Source organism: Phaethon lepturus, unplaced genomic scaffold (genome assembly GCF_000687285.1).
Source record: "Phaethon lepturus isolate BGI_N335 unplaced genomic scaffold, ASM68728v1 scaffold10405, whole genome shotgun sequence".
Lineage (NCBI taxonomy): Eukaryota > Metazoa > Chordata > Aves > Phaethontiformes > Phaethontidae > Phaethon > Phaethon lepturus.
Window position 1 is genome coordinate 1 of NW_010542656.1, and position 20,665 is coordinate 20,665.

The 20,665-nt window shown below is 42.3% G+C and overlaps 1 protein-coding gene across 1 annotated transcript in view; it reads left to right on the forward strand.

Moving 5' to 3' along the window:
* Positions 1 to 5,097: 5,097 nt before the first annotated feature.
* Positions 5,098 to 20,665, forward strand: part of VSTM4 (V-set and transmembrane domain containing 4) — a gene marked incomplete at its 5' end in the record, with an annotated part of 31,817 nt that continues 16,249 nt past the window's right edge. Inside the window, 4 exons of the mRNA XM_010288095.1 lie at positions 5,098 to 5,496; positions 13,396 to 13,464; positions 14,958 to 15,065; positions 18,636 to 18,669. Coding sequence (XP_010286397.1) covers positions 5,098 to 5,496; positions 13,396 to 13,464; positions 14,958 to 15,065; positions 18,636 to 18,669 — 610 coding nt within the window. The remainder of the gene's footprint in view (positions 5,497 to 13,395; positions 13,465 to 14,957; positions 15,066 to 18,635; positions 18,670 to 20,665) is intronic.

The window sequence follows — 20,665 nt, forward strand, 5'->3', positions numbered from 1 at the left end:
GCTCCCGGCAGCGGGGCGTCTGCACCGCCACCCGACCCGCAGCCGTGTTTGCACAAACCCCCCTTCCCCTGCAGGACGCTGTGGCAATGTGTCCTCTGCCACGCCTGTGCCGGGGGGCAATGGCTAGCTGCGCGGGGAACTGCAGGCAAAGTTGGGGCAACGGGATATTTGGCATTGTTTTTTCCACAGGTGCCTAGATCCCATAGGCATCCAGTGGAAATGGAGCCCCTTAGGTCACTTGTAAAAAACCTCCTCCACTCAAGACTTTTATGCCTCCAAAATCAAAGGTGCGTTGGCCAGTGTTGTGTCCGAAAGCTGCAAAATGGGCACAGAGTCCAGATCTGAACATCAAGGCACAGTGAGGGTTAGAGCGGTGGGGAAGCCCTGCTCATTCAAGGTTAATAAACAAGCTGGATTAGGATCTCCACTTCAAAAGGGCAGGTGATGGCAGAGGCAGAAGTTTGGTTCGAGTCCATCTTCAGTCACCGCAGAAACTTTCTCAGAGGAGCCTCTGACTTGTCAAAGTTGCAGACAGATCCGTCCAACTGACAGCTGGTTGCTTTTGGTGATCTTGCTAGCCAGCTCCTAATTATTTTCGTTTAAACAAAGAACTTTGCTTCTTCCTGGCTCATCTGCTCTTCTTACTTTTTAATTGCAGAGAAGTAAAAATAAAGCAGGCTTTGACAATAACATTGTTTCACAGGACAAACTACAGCAGGGATAAAAGCCATCCCATACTCTTCTGGTCCTGCAAATCCAAGATCAGAAGGTAACTACCCTGACGGCGCACCTCTCTAGTCCCTTAGCTATCAGCAGGGGCTCAGGAAAGAACTCCTCTCAGCCCTGAAGAGTAGGTTGTAGATTCTGCCTGTCATTCTCCATGGAGGAAGGAAGAGGCACCTATATATAATAATAAACCTGGATTGTGAGCAGCAGTGCACACATGTACAGAAACTGTACTCATGAGTATCTCCAATCAAAGTAGCTGGGATTCTTCCACAAAATAATAGACATGCTGGAACTGCTCACCTAGCTAAGGACCCAGCAGTGGCTGTAGGTCCTTTGCTGCTGTTCTAGCATAGACAGAGGGGACAGGCCTGACATGGACAGGTTTCTGGCTGCTAAACATGTGAATCCTTACCCTGACAGTGCCATGAAAGTGTTTTGCTAGGTAATACGGCAGGCAACAAAGTCCAGACCTAGCTAATACTTGGAACTGAACTGGTGTAAATAGAAGTGGACTATTTTCAGAATACGATTTTTCAAAACAGAGTTTAGTCAGCAGTAACTTCCCCTGACTCCCAACAGGCTACCGAGACATGCAGGTGGAGGATACCAAAGAATCAAATAGCTAAAACATTGGGATGGGGGCAACTGAGTGAGCTGATTCCAAATAGAAGAGACGTGTTTGATCATTAAGCACACTGCAAAGGAATCTTCAAGTCTTTGACTCACTCTCCTCCCCTTTTCTATAAATAGTTTCCCTTTCCAAGCCAGAAGCAAGACTAAAACTCTTGCGGTGAGGTCCACCTGAGCGGCTACATCATGTTGTACTGGGAAGGCAGGAGAAGAAAAACAGTGATTCCTCACTTGAAGCAGCACTCTGAAGTCCAGAAATTCAGTGCTCCGTTGGCACACAAGCCTGCTCTCAAGTTGTGGAGGAGTCTCCTGTCTTGGCAAGGAGCCCATTACAAGGGTAAATCTCATGTTGGGGCTGATCCAGTGCTTGCTAAAGACAGGAGGAACATTTCCACTAGTGTCTAGGAGCCCTGAATGAGGCTTTTCCTTTCCACATAAGAGGTAAATGACTTCTTTCCTCCAAAATCCACCACTGCTCCTGCTCCACTGGCAATGAGAGGACAGAATCAAATGGATGCTGTTTTTCTGTTTTATATAAAGCATCACCTGACCCTGTTCAACATAAGATGAGATGAGATCATGGTAAAAGCATCAGGAACTTTCCAAAGTTCTCCCCATTGCTGCACTTGTACAGCTGCACCAATAGGAGCCACAGAAGGAAGATGAGGAGATGGGTTCCCACCGATCAGATGACATGAAGGATACAAAATCTGATATTTCCTTATAAAAAGGCATGTCCCCAGAGGAGAAGTAGAAGCCTTAGGTATAAGATACAAATGTTTGTATGGCTGTAAACAGTTAGAAAGGGATCAGAGACTTCACATACAATGCTGCTTTATCGTCTTGCAGAGGCTTCCATCATCACCATATCTGAGTTCCTCTGTATTTTCTCTTGGGTACTTTTTGGCACTGTGTTCTGCCTAGTTTCAAATTAAGCAATGATTCTTTTGCCTTTTATTTTGGGACTCTATTCCACAATTAATCCTAGCCAGCTTTTTCAAACCAGAAGTTCACATGTCAGGAAAAATGACATAATTGTTTTTCTTTACAGTTTTCACAACATGTTCATAATTTCAGTAGAAGCAGTTTGTGTTTTTCATTTACCCAAACCGCATTTTTATAAAGTATTTATTAAACTTTTATAGCCTAACTAATTATGAGAATCCCAAAAAGTGTTGAAATTCTTAAACTTATTCCTTATTTACTGAGCAGCAGTACCTTCAAAATTTAATCTTATTTCGATGGCAGAGGCAGCCATCTTATCTTCACGTCTGCCTGTAAAGCACCAAGGTCAGGTAACTTTAACAAGTAATAGCTAAAGTTTCATGCCTGGAAAACTTTTGGTGGTATTCAGCCTTAATTTTAAATTTCAACATCCTGTTCTACTTGTGTGCTTTCTACAATCCAAAATAATCTCTTGTTTTGGCACTTACATGAACTGCACACACAAACACCATGCACAGATGATTATATCAATAATCTAGGCCATACTTAGCTGTGTTTTCTTAAAGAAATTTAAAAAACCCCTTTCTTTATAGAATTTGTTTTCTTCTTCATAAAGAAAAAATAATGTCTACTTGGAAAAAATATACCGTTCACTAAAGCTTTCTATTGAAATGACACAAAATAATTATTATACTATTAATTTTCAGAGGATTCTTTTTAAACAGCTGCAAAGCAATTTCTTAAGTTCAGTGGATTTACTTTAAGTAAGGTGATACAATTCACCACTCCATTTCATGGCTTCACTGGGACCATAAAACCAGTGTCTCTGCCTCCAATACTCCTTCAGAAATAGAATGGAAATACTTTACTTGCTTATTTTGAAGATAAATATATGTTTGTGTTTCAGGAGCTGATGTCAGACAAGAGTCTCTGCCAAAATGCTCATCCCCTTTGTTAAAATGTTCCTCGCTCATGTGCTAGAAAAGTGTCCAGAAATGAAAAGATCATTCCCCCAGAGTTGCAATTCTCATTAGTATTTGAGTACAGTATATTCACATAACAAGAAGCTTAATATTCACATTTTAGAGGACATTTCATGCTTTGCAGAGTACGTTGCAGGGAGTGCTTGCTCACTGTTGAAATATGGTTCTCTCTCTAGTGGATGCCATCAGATTCGTAGATTACACATTACAAGTCATTCAGGGAACACATTGCCACAATATACCATTGGTCAAAAATAGATCAGTCTCTGATATGACTAATAAGAACATTCTTAATGTACATGAGGGAGGAAATAAAATTAGTGTTGATTCCCATGCCTCAGAAGATCAGTCCAGCATAAATCAGGTCAGGAAAGAAAAATCTTCCTCTAATGAACAGCTATGGAGTTCTTTCAACCTTCACCTATACTGGCCATGGCTAGAAATAAAGTAGAGACACAAACAACTGGTCTCAGCTAGGTTCATGGTGAAGAACAGAAAGACGAGAGTCAGAAATTAATGGAAAAATTGAATAATAATTTTTCCCAATATAATCTCATGTCATATTTTGTCATGTAAACAATGTCAGCTTAAATCGAATTTGTAGTCAGAAGGACTAATCGGACAGATTTAACCCAGGCTTGAGATGACCATTTGATTATGACAAGGAGACTATTATTTAAAACAGAGGAGATGGGGAACTGTAAAGTGAGGAGCTGGTTGTGGGCATGTAGGGTTAGTAGTCTTTCAGTGATCATCTAGGGAACAGTATCACGTAAGGTTTGCAAAAATAATGTCTAAAAGAAGTAGACGAAAGCATGTACGTTGAAATTATGTGACCTTATCAAGTTAGCATAAGATTGGGATAACATGTAGGAAAAACTGAGGATCAAGTAGCAGAAGTGGAGCAGAACTTAGTAAAGCTAAGTCGTGTACTTGGGGATTGGTAAGAATTTCTTTGATGCACTAGGAACTGGACCGCAAATGAGAAAGAAGGGAAAACGTCCAAGTATATTATTTAATTATAAACTGATGTATAACCACAGGTGAAAATATCATGAAAAAGGACAAGATAATTCTGGGATATACCAGGCAACGTATTTCTTGTTAAATCTGGGAATTACCATGAGTATTTCCCAGGTATCAGTCTATAATTCCAGTCACACACAATCAAAATTTAAACTGGAACCAATGCAGAGAAGGGTTACTAAGGTGAACAGGGAAGTGGAGACACTACTTTACTAGAGGAGACTAACAGAGTTTGGCTTCTTTAGCTTAGCAAAGTGAAAGCTGAGACACCAGATAATTGCTTTTTATACGGAGTCAGGAAGCAAGCGCTGGAGAAGAAAACGCTATTTAAACTTAAAGTTGGCACAGGAACAAATGGGCATAAACTAGCTATTGAAACAATTTAGCCTGGAAATCCTAAGGAGGATGCAAGTCGTTGGAAGAGTTCATTGTGGAACACCTTTCCAAAAGACATTCTTGGCTCTTGGTCCAAGATAGCTTTAGATAATGCTTGTTCAGACTGACAAAAGATTATGTGATGCTGGGCCTATGACAGCAGCAAGGTGTCCACTTCAGCCCTATCTTATTAATTAGTGAAAGCAAGAATACTAGAGCAGACTCACCGAAGGAGGGCCTTATAGCATCTTTAGTGTTCACATAGTGACAGAAGATGTCAACCCCTAAAAGCTCATGAAACTGCTGAATGGATGCTACCAGTTTACCTGCTATGGACCTGCATGCTCGAACAGATTACGGTGCTGTTGTACCATACATGGATTTTTACCATCTTTACTTTCCTTTGCAGATGTTTGCGAGGCTTTAAATGTGACAGTCTCTCCGGGACCAACAGTGCGATACTCCGAGGGAGATAATGCTACCCTTTACTGCCACATTTCTCAAAAGAGAAAGATAGACAATTTGCTGGCTGTGCGGTGGGTCTTCGCTGCATCACCTACCCAGGAGTATCTGATGATCAAGATGACAAAGTTTGGGTCTGTCCAGTATTATGGAAATTATACTCATCATTTCCACAAGCAAAGACTTCATCTTCTTAAAGAGAAACATGGAACTATGTACAAATTTCTTATTCTAAGCCTCCAGAAAACAGATCAAGGACATTATATATGCAAAGTCCAGGAAATTGGCAAACACAGGAATAAGTGGACAGCATGGTCAAATGGCACAGCAGCTACTGAAATAAGAGGTGAGAAAACACTGGTTTCAATTCTATCATTTTTCTTGTCCCATGATCCCTTCTTTACTTTCTGGCAAGTTTATCCAGAAGACACCTGAAGTTATTTTTAAGTGTTATCTGTGGATGTGAGAAGAAAATCTAATACTCCTTCTTTACTTACACATTACAATTTAAACATTATTCAGCCCATAATAAAATGTAAAGAAGTGAGAAGATTGGTAGATCTGTAGAAGATAGTCTACTTCCTTTGTCTTTTACCAGAGTATTGGTAATTAAAGCTCCTTTACATTCAGCTACAGGTCTCTACAAATTTGATAGTGAGAATAAAGAAATATCATTATTATGTAAATACAAACAGACAGAAACGGAGAGAAAGTCACTTATTTTCTGAAGACTAGGCAGTGGGTCAGCCAGAAATGGAAGCTTTGTATTTTAGATCTCTGTTTTGTTTCTCTCTTGGTATTTTCATCGCTTTTAGTTCTAGTCCAGCAGCAGCTGGGAAGCAGCATTTCTAGTATCAGTTCTGTACTTTTGTTTATAACCCTTGTACCCAGAAAGCAGAGCTAGAAAAACAGTGACCAGCCTGTTGGTATTGAACTTCAGATAAAGAAATGACCAGCAATGAGTGAGGGTTTTGGACCATAGATCTCAAGTTGCAAACGGGCCTTTTCGTTGGGATGGATCAGCTCAAATCTAACACCACCACACCCATACTTTCAGAGGTGGGTGAAACTGGATTTTAGAGAATAGACTCATGTGAAGAGGTGGTTGAGCTCAGCAGTTGTGCCGTTAGCGCTAGCTGGCAAACTAGCCCCTTGCTTGTGGCTTTATAAACAGAAATGTTGATATTCCACAGGGCCATCTCTAAAGAGAATGCCAAAAATCAAGGGTGACTGCTTGGTCCATGGGTCTGGAAATTCAAGAGGCTCATCCAGCAATCACAGAAAAACTTGTGGAAGGAAAGTGTACTTCATGAAGTTTCTGCCATTGTTGTTCATGTAAAATTTATTGTTATGTGTAGACTCCGAAGGTTATTCCTGTAGCTAGGAAAGCCTAATCCCATGTATCTACCTTATGTTTTGGCGAAAGTAGCCCTAGCTTTCCTCTGAAGTGAATTTTGCTCTGAGGGAACTCCATTGACTACAGGCCTTTTCAAGATGGATTTGAACATGTTTCTGTACTCTTAATTCAAAGCACATTCCCTCAACGCCAGCTTCACTGGTGTCGTTTAGGTTTCCATACTACTTTTGCATTATAAACACACCAGGGAAAGAAATGTGACAGTAAAAAATAATCTCTGTGAGTGTATGATCACCTGTGGATAGCTCTCAGGTATTACAAGCTTTCACTTTCATTTATCAGAAGTATGAGAACAAAGATAAAAATACAATATGACAAGAGATAAAAACCAGCTTCATGTTGACTAGCCCAGTTTAAATCTGCCTTGAGAAATCATCATATAATTAGCTGAATATTACTAGCAATGATGAAAGACACTAATGATCCAAAGCTGAAGTTCTGTTTGGATTAGTAACAAAGACCACAGATCAATTTTAAACAACAGCAAGAAAATTCTAGTCTAAACTATTTGGTCTTACTGAGCACACAAAACTTGTCTGGAAAGTCTCTAAGACATTCATATGTAATTTCCTCTGTTTCCTCTTGGCAGACAGTCAGAAATATAAACAATGACAGAGCAGGACCTAAGTCCAAACTGGAACACCAACCCCTCACCTGTCTCCACCAGGGAAAAACCCAGCCCTGAGCACCCAGACCCCAGCTGTGTGCATCAGCCATGCTTCTTTTGCACAGAAGACCATGGAAGCAGGACTTAAGGGAAAACTTCAAAGTTCATTAGACTCCTAAACATAAATCATCAGAGCAGTCAGTACCATGGGTCAGAATTATAATCCTGCAGCCAAATGTCATCTGTAATCCATAACCTGGTATCCTAAAGAAACTGAAGCCTATGTGATCACACTATCAACTAGTCTGCACTCTTCTGAATCCATTAATTTTTTTATGATTTTAATGAGACAAGGGTCTTAAAGATATTAAGGTTGTACAAGTAATGTGAAATTGGCTGGGGGGAGGGAGAGAAAATCTGCATGAACTTCCTCACTGAAGGGAAGCTGCAAGAACAAAGAAGGTAATTATTGTTCTTGCGCTGCCAATGTGCCCAGTGATCTTCCACGTCACAGTCAGTAACTGGGGCTCCTGGACATACCATAGGAGAAGGAGGCCAGTACTGAGGCTGTTGTGGAGAGGGGAGCCATTAGGGTATGTGACACAGTATTCATTAGGTTCACAGCTCAAAGTTTCTTGTTTGATTTTTGGTGCTGTTTTCATTCTTTGGTTTTTAAGCGGGGAGGAGTAAAAACACTGGAGTCCAACATCTCCTGAACTCAGCCATCTTAACCTCTGGAGGGCATTAAGTTTTACAAGCACCGACCCCATGTTGGGTGGCTGGAGCCAAGACACAGTGGTTAGTCTTGTAACCACAGAGGAATATGAAATGAAACTTTATTGCATCATGATTTAGCCCTACAGACTTTAGGCATTAGCTTGCTTCATGCTCAGCATTCATTCTTCCCTGCTGCTCCTGCACTTGGCTAGAAACTGGCTCTCCTCTTCCCCTCCCTATCTTTTCCTCCTTCATACTTCTAGATTTGGCTGAAAGGAGAGATTCAGCCACTGTCAAGAAGGAACTGGCAAGCAGGAGGACTGATCAGCCTCCCACCTTTGGGAAGGGGTGAAGCAGGCGACTGGTGTGGGGAAGGGAAACCAGGGCTCTCGTCCCAGCCTACAGAGAACAAGCCATTCAAAGGCTGTGCTGGGGGACAAGGGGAGGAGAAGTGTTAGCTACCAGGCGTTGTTACTTCTGACAGCGCCTCGAACGGATGGCCAGGGCTGAAGCTTGCAGGCCTACAAGCAGGGCTAGGAGGCCACCATACAACCCCAGAGACTCCTAGAGGATAGACTACACCTTTTTCCTCTTTCCACTACACCCTCCTTCTTCCAGAGGAAGAAATTCTGAGGATAACTTGAGGGAAGGGAGCTAGAGGGGGCCACATTTGGTGTCAAGAGACAGAGAGAAGCAGTGAAGGAGGAAAGTACTGTTTCAGCTGGAGGCTTACACTATACTGACCCTTCCCCTCAGATCCTCTGTGCCAGACCAGGTAGTAGTACAAGTAGTACTACTCCAAGAGTAGTACATTGAAAGATACAGTGGATAACAGGTAATGTGTTTCTTGCATAAAGAACTTACAAAATAGACCGATAGATGTACCCAGGGAATGCAGAACAAGTAGCAGGCAGCGGGTGGGAGCAAGAAAAGAAAAAAGAACGAAAGAAAAAGAGAAAATCAGATGGAGAATAATTTTTAGGATTTTCCTGTGATAATGTAATTTCATAGGGCAGGTCAGCAGTTTAGAGTGTTTTCTTATTCACCGAATGATGCAATTTCTTAAATGCCTATAGTGAAACATATGGATTTGTCAGGAGTGCTTGGGAAGGGAATGACATGCTCCGGGTAAATGGCAGCAGAAGAAAAAGCTATATAAATCATGTCAGACCACCTGTCACCCTCCTCCCAGCCCCCCCAAAAAAAGCCACTCTGCATCTGTTATAGCCGCTCAGGCTAGTGCTAACTATAACACAAAAACCTCTCATTGCTCTTCCTAGCTGAAGCGTGGGGTTCCGACCAATTTAGTTATTGCAAAAAAGCAAGACTGTAACTCTTCACTCCAGTCCTTAAATACTACTTTCCCCCCCGCCCTGGTTTTTAGCGTGATTTATGAACGCACACTCAGGGTGGGGATTTGAGACTTGTGACTTCATGGTCCTCACAATGTCTGGCCCGCTGCATTGCTTCTCCCTGCATCAAGCGTCACCCAAAGCAGCGCAGGAAGCCGGAGACCCGGGAGGAAGGCAGCCCCACCTGCACAGCGGACTCACAGACACGATGCCCTGTGGGCATCTGAAGCAGACACCACCCCCCGGCCCTCCCCAAAAGAATATTTATTCTAATTCTGATGCAGATTAAAGATACTAAAAGACACCTGAAAAATCACATCTTTCAGTGCCACAGCAACTAAAAAAACTACTGCTAAAAGCCTCTTTACTGGAAACAAAGGATGACCTTAGCTAGCGTTCGGTTAACGTACTGCGCGTGTTCGGGACTCGCTACACACGCGAGGGAAAGCGACTCTTTCCACAGTGGTGATAAAGTTTTCCCAATGGTTACACTTGGGCTTTTCAAGGAAATTTTCTTCCAAACACATTTTGTATTTTATATTATGATCGGTTACACTTTGTATTGCAAAGGGATTTACTCATATTACGGTTAGATCCAGGATGCAACAAAAAGAACGGTACAAATTGCCCAAAGCATTTGGATACTGAAATTGTACCGCTTGTGCTTTATCAAATAAGGTAATGGTGTTCAAAAACATCACAGTTGCTGTCTTGTATAACATTTCATTTCGGTTAATATGTCTGCAGTTATGCCCAAATTCAAAATAGTATCTTTATGCTATAGCATCAGGTAAATTTCTTACAACTTTGTACAGCACGTGGATGCAGAAATAGCACTTAGGTCCCTTTCTTTGTTCACATGGGAAGAGGAGGTCACTGTGTAAGACAGAAATTTCCAGAGGGAATGGAAAAGGGTCATTCTGCTGCTTCAAAATCTGACTTGCTCTTGAAGCAGAAAGAACCTTGGGGCAGTGCAGACATCGCCGTTGTCAGCCACCAAGCATAGCACTACTCAAAGCAAAAGACCTTATTAGATTACGTCTGGGTCTGTAGTATCTACTGACATTAATTTATGTTCAGATTCTGTTATTTGCTAGCAAGTTTGCAGGTGTGAATTTCTGTAGGCCATTACAAAGTTGCAAATGCATTTTCTTGCAACACAAATGTATACAGCTACACATATTGGTGTTGTGGAACAAAAAAATTGAGTTATAGGTTGCAATGCCTTAATGTGTAATGATGGCAGTTAAAAGTTTAGCTACATCTGTGGTTTCTTCTTTAGGGACAGAATGTGTTTCTTCAGAAATAGGAGCCTCATCTGACGGGAATGGAGGCCTTACAGTCTTCCATTCAGGGACTCATGTGTCAACTACAGCAACTTTGTAGTTTTTTCACAAGGACCAAGTTGAAATTTGAACTGTTGCAGGTTGCCCTTTTAGGTGTGGTGAATGCGAGACAAGAAGCAGGATTTACAAAAAGGCTACTGTTAAAGCTCAATAGTAAAACAAAGAGAAACCCATGTCCTGATGTTGCCAAGAAGTGACTCCTACTCCAACCACGTAATGTCTTCCCTTTAAGCTAAGGTGAACCTTTTCCCCTTCCCTCATCTTTTTATCAAAGGCATCTGTTCTTTTCCTGGGCTGGTGTGGTCAGTGTTAGCCTAAAACCAAGTTAGTGATCTTCATTATAGTACAGAATACACCAGAAAACAGTTGGGGGGCAGGGGAGGCATCAGAAGGATGGTTCTCCCACTGCCTTCCTATCATAAAACTCAAAATAGTGAGTAGTCTTCTCAGAACAACATGCAGCACCTCCAAACCATCATTTACAGTTGGGTAACTTGCCCACTATGCAAGGTACTGCACATCTCTTGGGACAAGCAATACATGTTCCAAATGGTTTACAATCCAAGAGAAGAGGATTTGTCCTCCTACATCCTAACATGTAGGAGGACAAACAGAAAATTAGGCAGTCCAGCTATAATCCTACTAGTATGGACAACACAAACAAGTAGAGACAATCACAACAATCTGTCTTGTTGTGAAGTTTATGTGTCTGACTTCTGTTAAATATTAGTCGCATGTGACATTTTCTAATGGTAAAAGTGTTGCAAGATACAGGAATGCAAGATTTTTTTTTTTTTTTTTTCCAGGAAGCTGTTCTAAAATACTTGCCAAAAATCTACACATGTGATGCTTTCATGTAACAAATGAGTATATTTGTTAAAATATTCAGGATGATCTTCCCATCACAACAGAACAGATTTCATTAGTCCTGAAAGCAGTTCCGTATTCATTGAGTTAGCCCCACACCTCACTTCCATACAGGGCACTCCTTAATGAATTCCCTTTCCAGTAAGACGCTTGTTCTTTAATGATTTGCCACATGAACCACTCTCAGAGGTTCAGGCCTCTGGCAATTTGGAGGACATCACCAGACTCCTATTCCATTGCAATGATTGCTAGCAGGAAAAAAAAAAAGGATTAACATAAGCATGATCATCTAAACTGTTGTCATCAAAAAATGTGAACAATCTGTCTGAAGAGAGCAGAGAGGGTTTTGAACAGTGATCCAGCAGCCAGAGCATTTGGATTCTAGTGCGAGGTTCTACAGCTGTTATGGTACTGACATTCATCCATTCACCCAGAGCTCTGCAGTCTGCTCCTCCTTCTGAAAGAGAGAGGACAATTCTGTGCAAAATCTGCAGCTATTTTCCCCTCTTCATTGAGTTAGAAGATAGTCATTCAGTCAGCCCTTTTCCTAGGCTATAAAGGTGAAGTGGTACAACTTGTGGTAGTGCAGTCTTTCTTCTCAGGAGAAAACTCCCACCCATAGGCAGGGAAATTATGCTGGCTGAGAACTTAAGCTGTTCCACACTCAACAGTCAATGGCACTGATACAGCGGTGACAGAGCAGTTTACATTAGTTAAGATGTTCAGCCTGGTCTGTTCCTACATCTAAGCCAAGGACACTGAGCATAAGCATTCTGCTTTCCAGCGCAGATATGCAGTTTCTGAAAATTTTGGACATGCTTCAGAAAGTCCATGCATGTGGGTGTTTTTTTTGCAGATAGGCAGGTATCATATCCATGTATCTTTAAAAGGCACAACATAGAAGCTGAGTTTTGAGGCAAATAAGAAGGAAAAGAATTCATGAGCAGTGTTCTCAGTTGGGGTCTCTCAATATGTTATTTGGCTGCTGTTGTAGGAATTGCAGGGCCGTTCAACCTGCCAAGGGACATCCACAAGAGCTTTGGAAGGAAGGCAAGGTAGACAAAATCAGGGGCCTACAGAGTCAGTCCTGAAGCTGGGGAAACACTATCATATTTTCAGAGATTACTTCAATGCCAAGCATTGAATGACTTTCCCATCTTTTAAAAAAGCTGTGCCTAATGTGGCTGACTCCAAGTCAATTCTCGGGAAGCCTTCAGAGGAGTGTCTTTCAGTAAAGCTACTGCTCTTCCAATTATTTTTTTTTCATCAACCTCTAAGACTTAGAAATAAATGACAGTGTTAAAAAAAAAAAAATCTTTCTTAATATATAACTACAATGGAAAAAAAAATTCCCATTCTCTTGAGCAAAAGTTGTTCATCTCCTCTCTCAGAAGTAGCATATTTTGGGACAGAAAGACAGATTGAAACCCTAGAGGTATGAGTTCTGGGTAATAGAGAACACAAAGAATAAAATGAGGTACAGATGGCTTTAATAACAGCTTTTTCCCTGGGGTACGCAGACAATCCCTACAATGCCATTACAGACCTTACAAGTACATGGCCACCCTATTCTAAGGACCAGGCTCTTCTAAAGCGTGTTTCTATCCTCTTGTTGTACTTCACCACGTGTGACTTTTGACTGAAAAGCCACACATTGTATCTTCCCAGAATAAGATGGCAACAGGGAGGCAGTCTCACAGGCCATACAGCACTTGCAAGGGGTGCCAAGCCAGATGACATTTGCTGCAAGACATTGTTATAATGCTGTTTTATAACACTTTATGTAAGTGTTTCATTGAAAGGTAATCCTGTGAGATAAGGCAAGATCTTGGTGCACTGAAGTCTAAGGCAGAACTAGATTTACTTCAAGAGGTCCCAACAGTTTATGCCACACATTTTCAGTTCTTGTCATATCTTCTTTGTTTTTTTTTTTTTCCAGTGATATCATCAAAATCTTCTGATGATCCTACTTTCAAGAAAAATCATGAAGCCTGGAAGTTTTTTGAAGGTAAAGGTACATGCGGCTACTACTAGTTGTACATATGATGTTACTTTAGTTCAGTGCTACAGTACAACTAAAGCGCTCCAGTCGTGACAAATTTTGCTAGTTCCTGTGCAAGCTCAGGTCTTGCCCAAGAAAGCATCTCACAGAGTACAAGAGGTGCTGGAGAAAAGAGAATGGAAGGCTCCAGTTTCAGTTTCTCATACATTTGTTATGGTCGTTAGGAGAACAACCTGTGCCTGGCTAATCACACAGTAAAAATAAACCCCTCACCCAGGAAGGTGCTGAGTGTCTGAAGAGGTACCAAGCACTCTGCACTCCCAGAGCCTTACAAACCGCTCACCAGCCATGCACTGCGCTGCCAGAGCAGCCTAAAGCTCCCTGCAGTTTGAAGGCAAGCAGTATTTTCTGCATAGATTAGTGAACGACTGTTCTAGGAGACTGAAATCCAGGATTCGCAGGCAGTTGGGATTCCAGTCTGGAATCTGGAAACTCCCCCAATCCCGTCGCCAGTGAAGCACCAGCACGGCATTCGCAGCCGGTCTGCTGTGCTGCCTGCCAGGCAGTCCTGCTCGCGCGCAGGCTGGCCTCGGTTCGCTGGGGAGCCTTACTGTTCAAACCACACTTTACAAACTGTGTTGTTGTACTGTGTAAGGGGAACGAAGCACAGAAGTGCGGGTCGGGAGTTTAGCTCCAGCAATGCTATTTACTACAAGAACACTTGACCTCTGAGGCTTAGTTTCCTCTCTGTGAAGCAGGAAAGAAGCCAATATACCTCCCCGAGGACATTTCAGGATATTAATGGGTAGAGCATCCTTAAAGTACTCTATTTAAAAGTTCTAGTAAAAGCAGAAATAAGTCATTAAAGATTTCTTCTCCTTCTCAACAAAATACTACATCTTGATCTGCCATGGTACGCTCCTGTCAGCTCCAGTGAGAATGTGTTATGGCACCTGAGTAAAAGCCATAAAGGGAGACGTAGGCAGTAGATTGAAAAATAAAAACAAAACAACCACACAAAAATTTCAAGCCAGGGCTGCCACCAGAAGCAGCAATCACAGACTTTCTTCCTTCTTCCTCAGCCTCTCAACACTCCTCCCTCCCCCTTTTTTTTTTTTTTTTCCTTTTTTAAACCATACTTGTTTAAACCAGCTGTTTGAACTGGGAAATAGGCCAACTGAAGTCCCTTTGGTTGGTTGCCCCACCAAAAAGGAAAGAGAAAAAAGGAAAGAGAAAAAACCCTAAAACAGCCCTCTCCTCCCTCCTGAAAGTGAGACCTTGTAACTACACTTGTTTGCATTTATGGAGACTTCAACTAAATTTTAAATTAAGCAGTATAGTGTATGAGAGTTTCAAGAGTGTTAAGTAACTTCTGAGCTGTTACCCTAAATCTTTTGGGTCAGGCTCCATTTAGATCTTGTAGGCATAACTTTTTTCTGTCCTGTAAGCCATGAAGCATACAGCTGCAACACTGATCACCACCTGTGCTTTGCTTTCAGATTTGTACGTGTATGCAGTCTTTGTGTGTTCAGTAGGAATCATCAGTGTCCTCCTTTTTACACTTGTCATTCTCTGTCAGTCACTCCTGAACAAGAGGAGATCCACAGGTGAGTGAAATGTCATTCTTTTTGACTGCAAGGCCTTTACCAAAGAGGGAGACGGGGAGAAGGAGAATGCAGGAAATGCAGGGAAGACAAATATCTCCTTGCCTTAATAAAAACAAACAAAAAAATATTGGTAGAAAAGACCGTTTCTGCCAGCAAAACTAGAACAAATGCATTTTTCTCCCTTTGAATAACTATTTCACTTTAAATTTGCTTTGGACTTTTCAATATCTTTCAGCTTTGCATAAACATAAACTGAATGTTGTTTGAACTTCTTTCAAAGACGACCAAATGCTGTATCATTAAATTGCTAACATTTTGCATGAGTGACATTTCTGCAGACATTTAGAGGGGTTTCAAAGCAGTCTTATTCTGTTCTGTTTTATTCTCCTTTCCTCACTAGCTATCAATATTCCTGGGAATATGGGGGCTGTTATTAGCATACTCTCATTTGTAGCATTCTTTGAAACTAAATCATCATTTCATCATTCAGATCTGCCTTTTCCTAATAATCTTTCAAGGTCAAGGATTACTGTTTCATTCTTCTCTTCCTCAGAGAGGGTTTCTCAAAGAAGCTACATCTGCATGAAAGCAGCCCTGTTGCACAAAAGTGCTATTTCAGATCTGTGGAGCAGTCAGTGAAGACTCTACTTCCATTTTGGCTTAAGAGTGTTTTATTTAGAGATCTCACACAAGCTGTGAGGATGAGACACCAGCATGCTTAGCAGCCATCATGTTAGAGGATAGTGTAAAAGGGCCATGTCTGAACAGAAGCTTTCAGAAAGTTTGATTAGTGATTTGTCCTATTAATGACAGGAGAGAATCACGACTTCGCTGCCTCTTCAGCACTACACACATACCACGAAGAGTGACTCAGATACACGAGAAGAAGACATGTAAACCAAAAATAGATGTGTACAGAAGTCCTTGCCTGACCACAAACACAATTCAGGCTGTGGCTCAGTCTTCCTGGTAGTGCGTTCGGGAGAGTAACTCTGATTCTAACTGAGCCCAGCAACTCTGCTTGCCAAGAGGAAGGAATGAGATCAATGTTATTCTTCCTACCCTGTTAAGTGATGACAAAGGTTTTGTGCCAAGGGAGTACCCACACTTAAGTATGTTGGTCATGGTGAGTCACCCTGAAGCCACAAGCACTAGACACGCTGATGTATCCTGGTTTTTCTTTAGCAGACATCGGGCTAGATTTTACTTCTGGTTTTGATGATTTGTGCTAGTGTAAGCATATGAGCAGCTTGGAGAAAAGACCCCTTTACATTGCGCCAACACCAGTTAAATATAGAAATAATATAGAATACAATATACAATAAGTATATACAACAGAGAAAAAGTAATTTCTTCTGAGCGGCTAAATCCTTTCTTCACTACCCTAATATCTGAATAATTGCAGGCTTCACCCAATTTTTATTTAGATTTTGAACATTATCAAGTAAACATTGGCAGCATTAAACTTATGGATTCAATGGAAATAAAAGAGAATAAAGCTCAGCAGAGAGACACTTGGTATACAACAGATAAGATTTTCAGGCAAGCCTTTCAGCTAGGTCCACTTGATCAGAGTATTTTCCAGAGCCACATTAATTGTCTCAGCACTCAGTAAAGCATCAGGGGATTAAATTTTTAAAGCAGCAGTGGAATAAACATCAGTGATGGACACAGTCTCCACCAGCTTCATACTGCTTTTTCTCCCCATGGCCACTGGGCCATGGCAGCAAGCTCAGCCCTGAGGGTCTGCCCCTGGGAGCAGCAGTTCCCGGGGGGTGTTTTCTCCACTCAGCTGTATGGGCACAGGGCACAAAGAGCCCCCTCCTCCCTTAATACTCTTCTGCACCCCCCACAGGCACCTTCCAGGGGTTAGGGTCTGACCACAAGATCCCCACCCTGCCAGCCAACAGCAGTGCTCTCTCATTCAGACTGTTAGGCATCTTTCTTCAAAAAGCATTATCTTACCTCTTCTCCATCCTCGGCACTCTGCAGCTCCGTCCTGGGCCGGACTAGGCAGATCCCAGTATTCACGTGAAAAGAGCCAGCAGGGAAATCATGAGGCCCATCCTGCCTTGAAGAAGAGAGGAAAGACAGGAACAGCAAATCAGTCCTCCCTCTGCATCACGCCACACCTCCACATGGGCTCCAGGCACAGCCTTCTTCCACCTTCAGTGCGGTAGTTGCAGCATCATCTTCCTCAGAGATCCTTCAGGAGAAGCCTGGCTCTGCTCTTCCCCTTGAGACCAGGTCAGGGGCCCAGGACAACAAAAACTACCTCTTTACCTCACCTTACTGGGCAAATTTCCATCCAGGCTTCTCCCTGAACCTCTCCAGTCACCCCACCCCTGTCACAGGCACACCACAGCTCCCTCCACTCTCCCACCACTCCCGTTTCCACGCCCAGTACCTCAGCCCTAACACCACAAGCAGAGAAGGGCAAGGGAAGGGAGGATAGGCTAAAATAAGACATGAGCATACCCCTAACGCCCAAAGGGTCAGGCCTACAGTTCTGTACATCTAAAAAGGCCAGACAGACAGATGGAAGCACTGCCTTTGCTGGCTTAGACATGGCTCCTGTGTTAGCCCCAGTCCCGAGGGCTCTCAGCTCCCCTCTCCTTCGGACTAAAATGCACTCCCCTAGGAGCTGTGTAGCTTCCTTAGAACGGGAGAATTTAGGTAAGACCAAATGTGAAAACTTTCCTGTGAAGAAGGGCACAATCATGTAAGCGCATTGTCGTCTGGTTTTCATGGCCTTTCAAAGAATGGAGGACATGAGGGAGGGGGGTGTCTTTGTTGTATTTAACTTCGCGTCATGGCCCAGGGATGCACCCTCTTTTCTCCTCGAGAAATAAGTTGGCAGTAGGTCAGAGCCGGAGCCTCTCCTGCCCGCACGTCTCCACGCTCGGCACGCGGCACAGCCCAGAGCCCACTAAAGCCACAGAAGAGCATCTTAATAACCCTGGCTCCTCAAAGGCTGCGGGGTGCGGGGGACGGCCCTGGCGTGGGGTTACTGATTCAAAGGAATATGAAGCAGAAGGATTTAGGCAGCTCACACACACAGCTGTCAGAGACAGGAGAGCGGCTGGGCTGGACCTCTGATCCCATCCCAGGAGGCAATCCCTTTACGCCTGAGGCCGCAGCCTAGCTTACATTAGGAGCGGCAGTGGCTCCTGTGGGTGAATAGTTTATTTCAGGCTTCTGGAAATAAATAGAGGCACCACAAGAGAAATGAAAGTCTTCAAAGTAAAATTACTAGCCTGATATGCTTTTCCTTAGCAAGCTGTCTTTTGGCTGGGCTGACCACTAGAATGTGTGTTGCCCAGCACTTCCACAGCAGATTTTTGATGTTGTTTGATACATTCCCCTCTCCCAAGCCTACCTACGTTTTTGAGTTCAGACTACATTTTAAGGCACAATAAAAATGTATGGTGACGATTAGCCGCTCTCCCAGTATAACAGCCTGGCATCTCCACAGTCTCAGGAAGAGAGGTCTATCTGCAGTGTCCATTTGTGACTCGTAAACTGTATTGGTGTGAAGCCACATTTTCTTTCTTTTCTTTTCTTTAACAGTGAAGCATTACCTGGTGAAATGCCCCCAGAACAGGTAGGAGATTACACTTCTCTTTACTATAACCCAAGGCAGCAGTTTGGGTTTTGTTTTGCTATGTACACTGAAGAAGATGAGTAATGTTTTCCAAAATGCCTGCAGGAGAATAAAGGGTCCCAGGTCCCTGACTCACGAACATGCTTGCAAGCCAACATCTGCTGTGCATGATAGGGAGATCTACAGGGCTGTCTAGCTGTAGGTCCTGCAGGTGCTTCAAGTGGCAAGCCTTTCCTTGAGGGTCTGCGTTGCTTTCCGGAGAAGCCTGCTTTCATCCTGTGTGGCTTTCTAGGGTTCCCCATGACTTAAACCATCCATGTACATAAACTAAACCACAATGTTACCCAGTGATTCCCACACCCAGGAACAGGGAGTGGGGCTCAAAAGCAAATTTTCAAGGCCCACAGTCTGTTCCCAGCTGAAGACTCCAAGTGATGGGAAAAATTCTACTTCTTCTGCTGTCATTAATCACTGTCCCATTAAATACCACCAACTGCCAAATGTTTTTGATTGCGTGGTGCTATAAAACTGATTTCCATCGTATGATTTTCCTGAGATATAAATTGTGCTGGAACTACAGTAAAAAAAAAAAAGATGACAGAAGTATTTTACAAACAAAAAAAGAGTAAAGAGGTGTGCCTCACAACAACACAGAGGAACAGCTGTTTCCCAGTTTCCAGTGACATCAAACATGTGTTTTTAGCCTTGTAGTTTAAATCCAGTATCACTTGGTATCACAGATACTATTTCTCATGGTATCTTTTTAGGTACTATGAGATCCAATGCCAAGTATAGCATACCCTCAATCCTCAAACAGTGTAATTTTTAGTGCATTCTCATGGGATTATGATTGTATTCAATTTAACTGACACTTGGATGTTTAGTGAAGTCACAACAAAGCAACAGAGATTTCAGGAGAGGCCAACACAAACTGAAACTTCCATGTTATTCATGGAAAGATCTTTGTTCTGTGACCCTGACCAGCCATTGCACCACACCAAAAATTTACAAGGACAGCTCAGCAGTTTTCATTTTTCCCTGGATGTTTTCTATTTCCCCTTCTTTATTAACTGCTGGGACAAAGTTAGAATTACAAAAACAAAAAAAAAAAAAGGGGGGAGGAAATCGAAGTAGTTTGGCAGATCACACAAGAAGAGGAGAAAAATGAGACCCAACTGAAAAGATGACTGAAAAACGGAGCATGGCAGTCAAGACTCATACTACAGAATCTGCCACTTTGGGAATAGATGTAGTAGTGATACTACTGCAAACACTGAACTTAGGAGGCTGAATAGCAGGGGGAAAGCAAGCCAACATGATTTCTTCACTGTAAAGTGGAGTCTCCAGAAATGAAAGAAAAGCATGCCTCTATATGGATAAAAATAAAATTTCTTGTGACAAGATATGTCAATGAAAGCCCTGATCCCACAAATGCACGTCTGAAGTGCATTGACTTCAGGGCTTTAAATTTAAATAGCTGTGAAAGTGTTACCAGTATCATCATTTTTGTTGTGTTTCACACTTGGTACCATTTATTTTCCACCCTCTGCTCAAAACACAAACCATTAATTCCTTTGAACTCATTTCTCTTCACCTGTGCATTCCTTGCCTTAGAACTTAATTCAACATATTTAAACCCAAAACCCAGTGTCTAAATATCTACTAGGCCAAACTGATGACCTAAATTGCATGAGATTCCTGACAGTCAAAATGATTACGCTGTGCAAAACTCAGCCTTGATTACAGAGGCTTAGCTCCAACTCCCTTAGTGATATTTCAAACTCAGAGCAGAATTCAGTGTCAAAATTACATTAATAGTCCAGTGTCTAAGAAATGTCTGTACTCCCACTGCAGTAATACCTGAGCATCTTAAAATATTTTATGTCTTGACATCATAATGGTGTTTTTACTTAATTAGATTCTGAAGCACAAAGGGCTAAGTGATTTGCCCCAGGTCTCACAAAATGGCCTTGGTAGAAAAGAAAATTAAATCCAG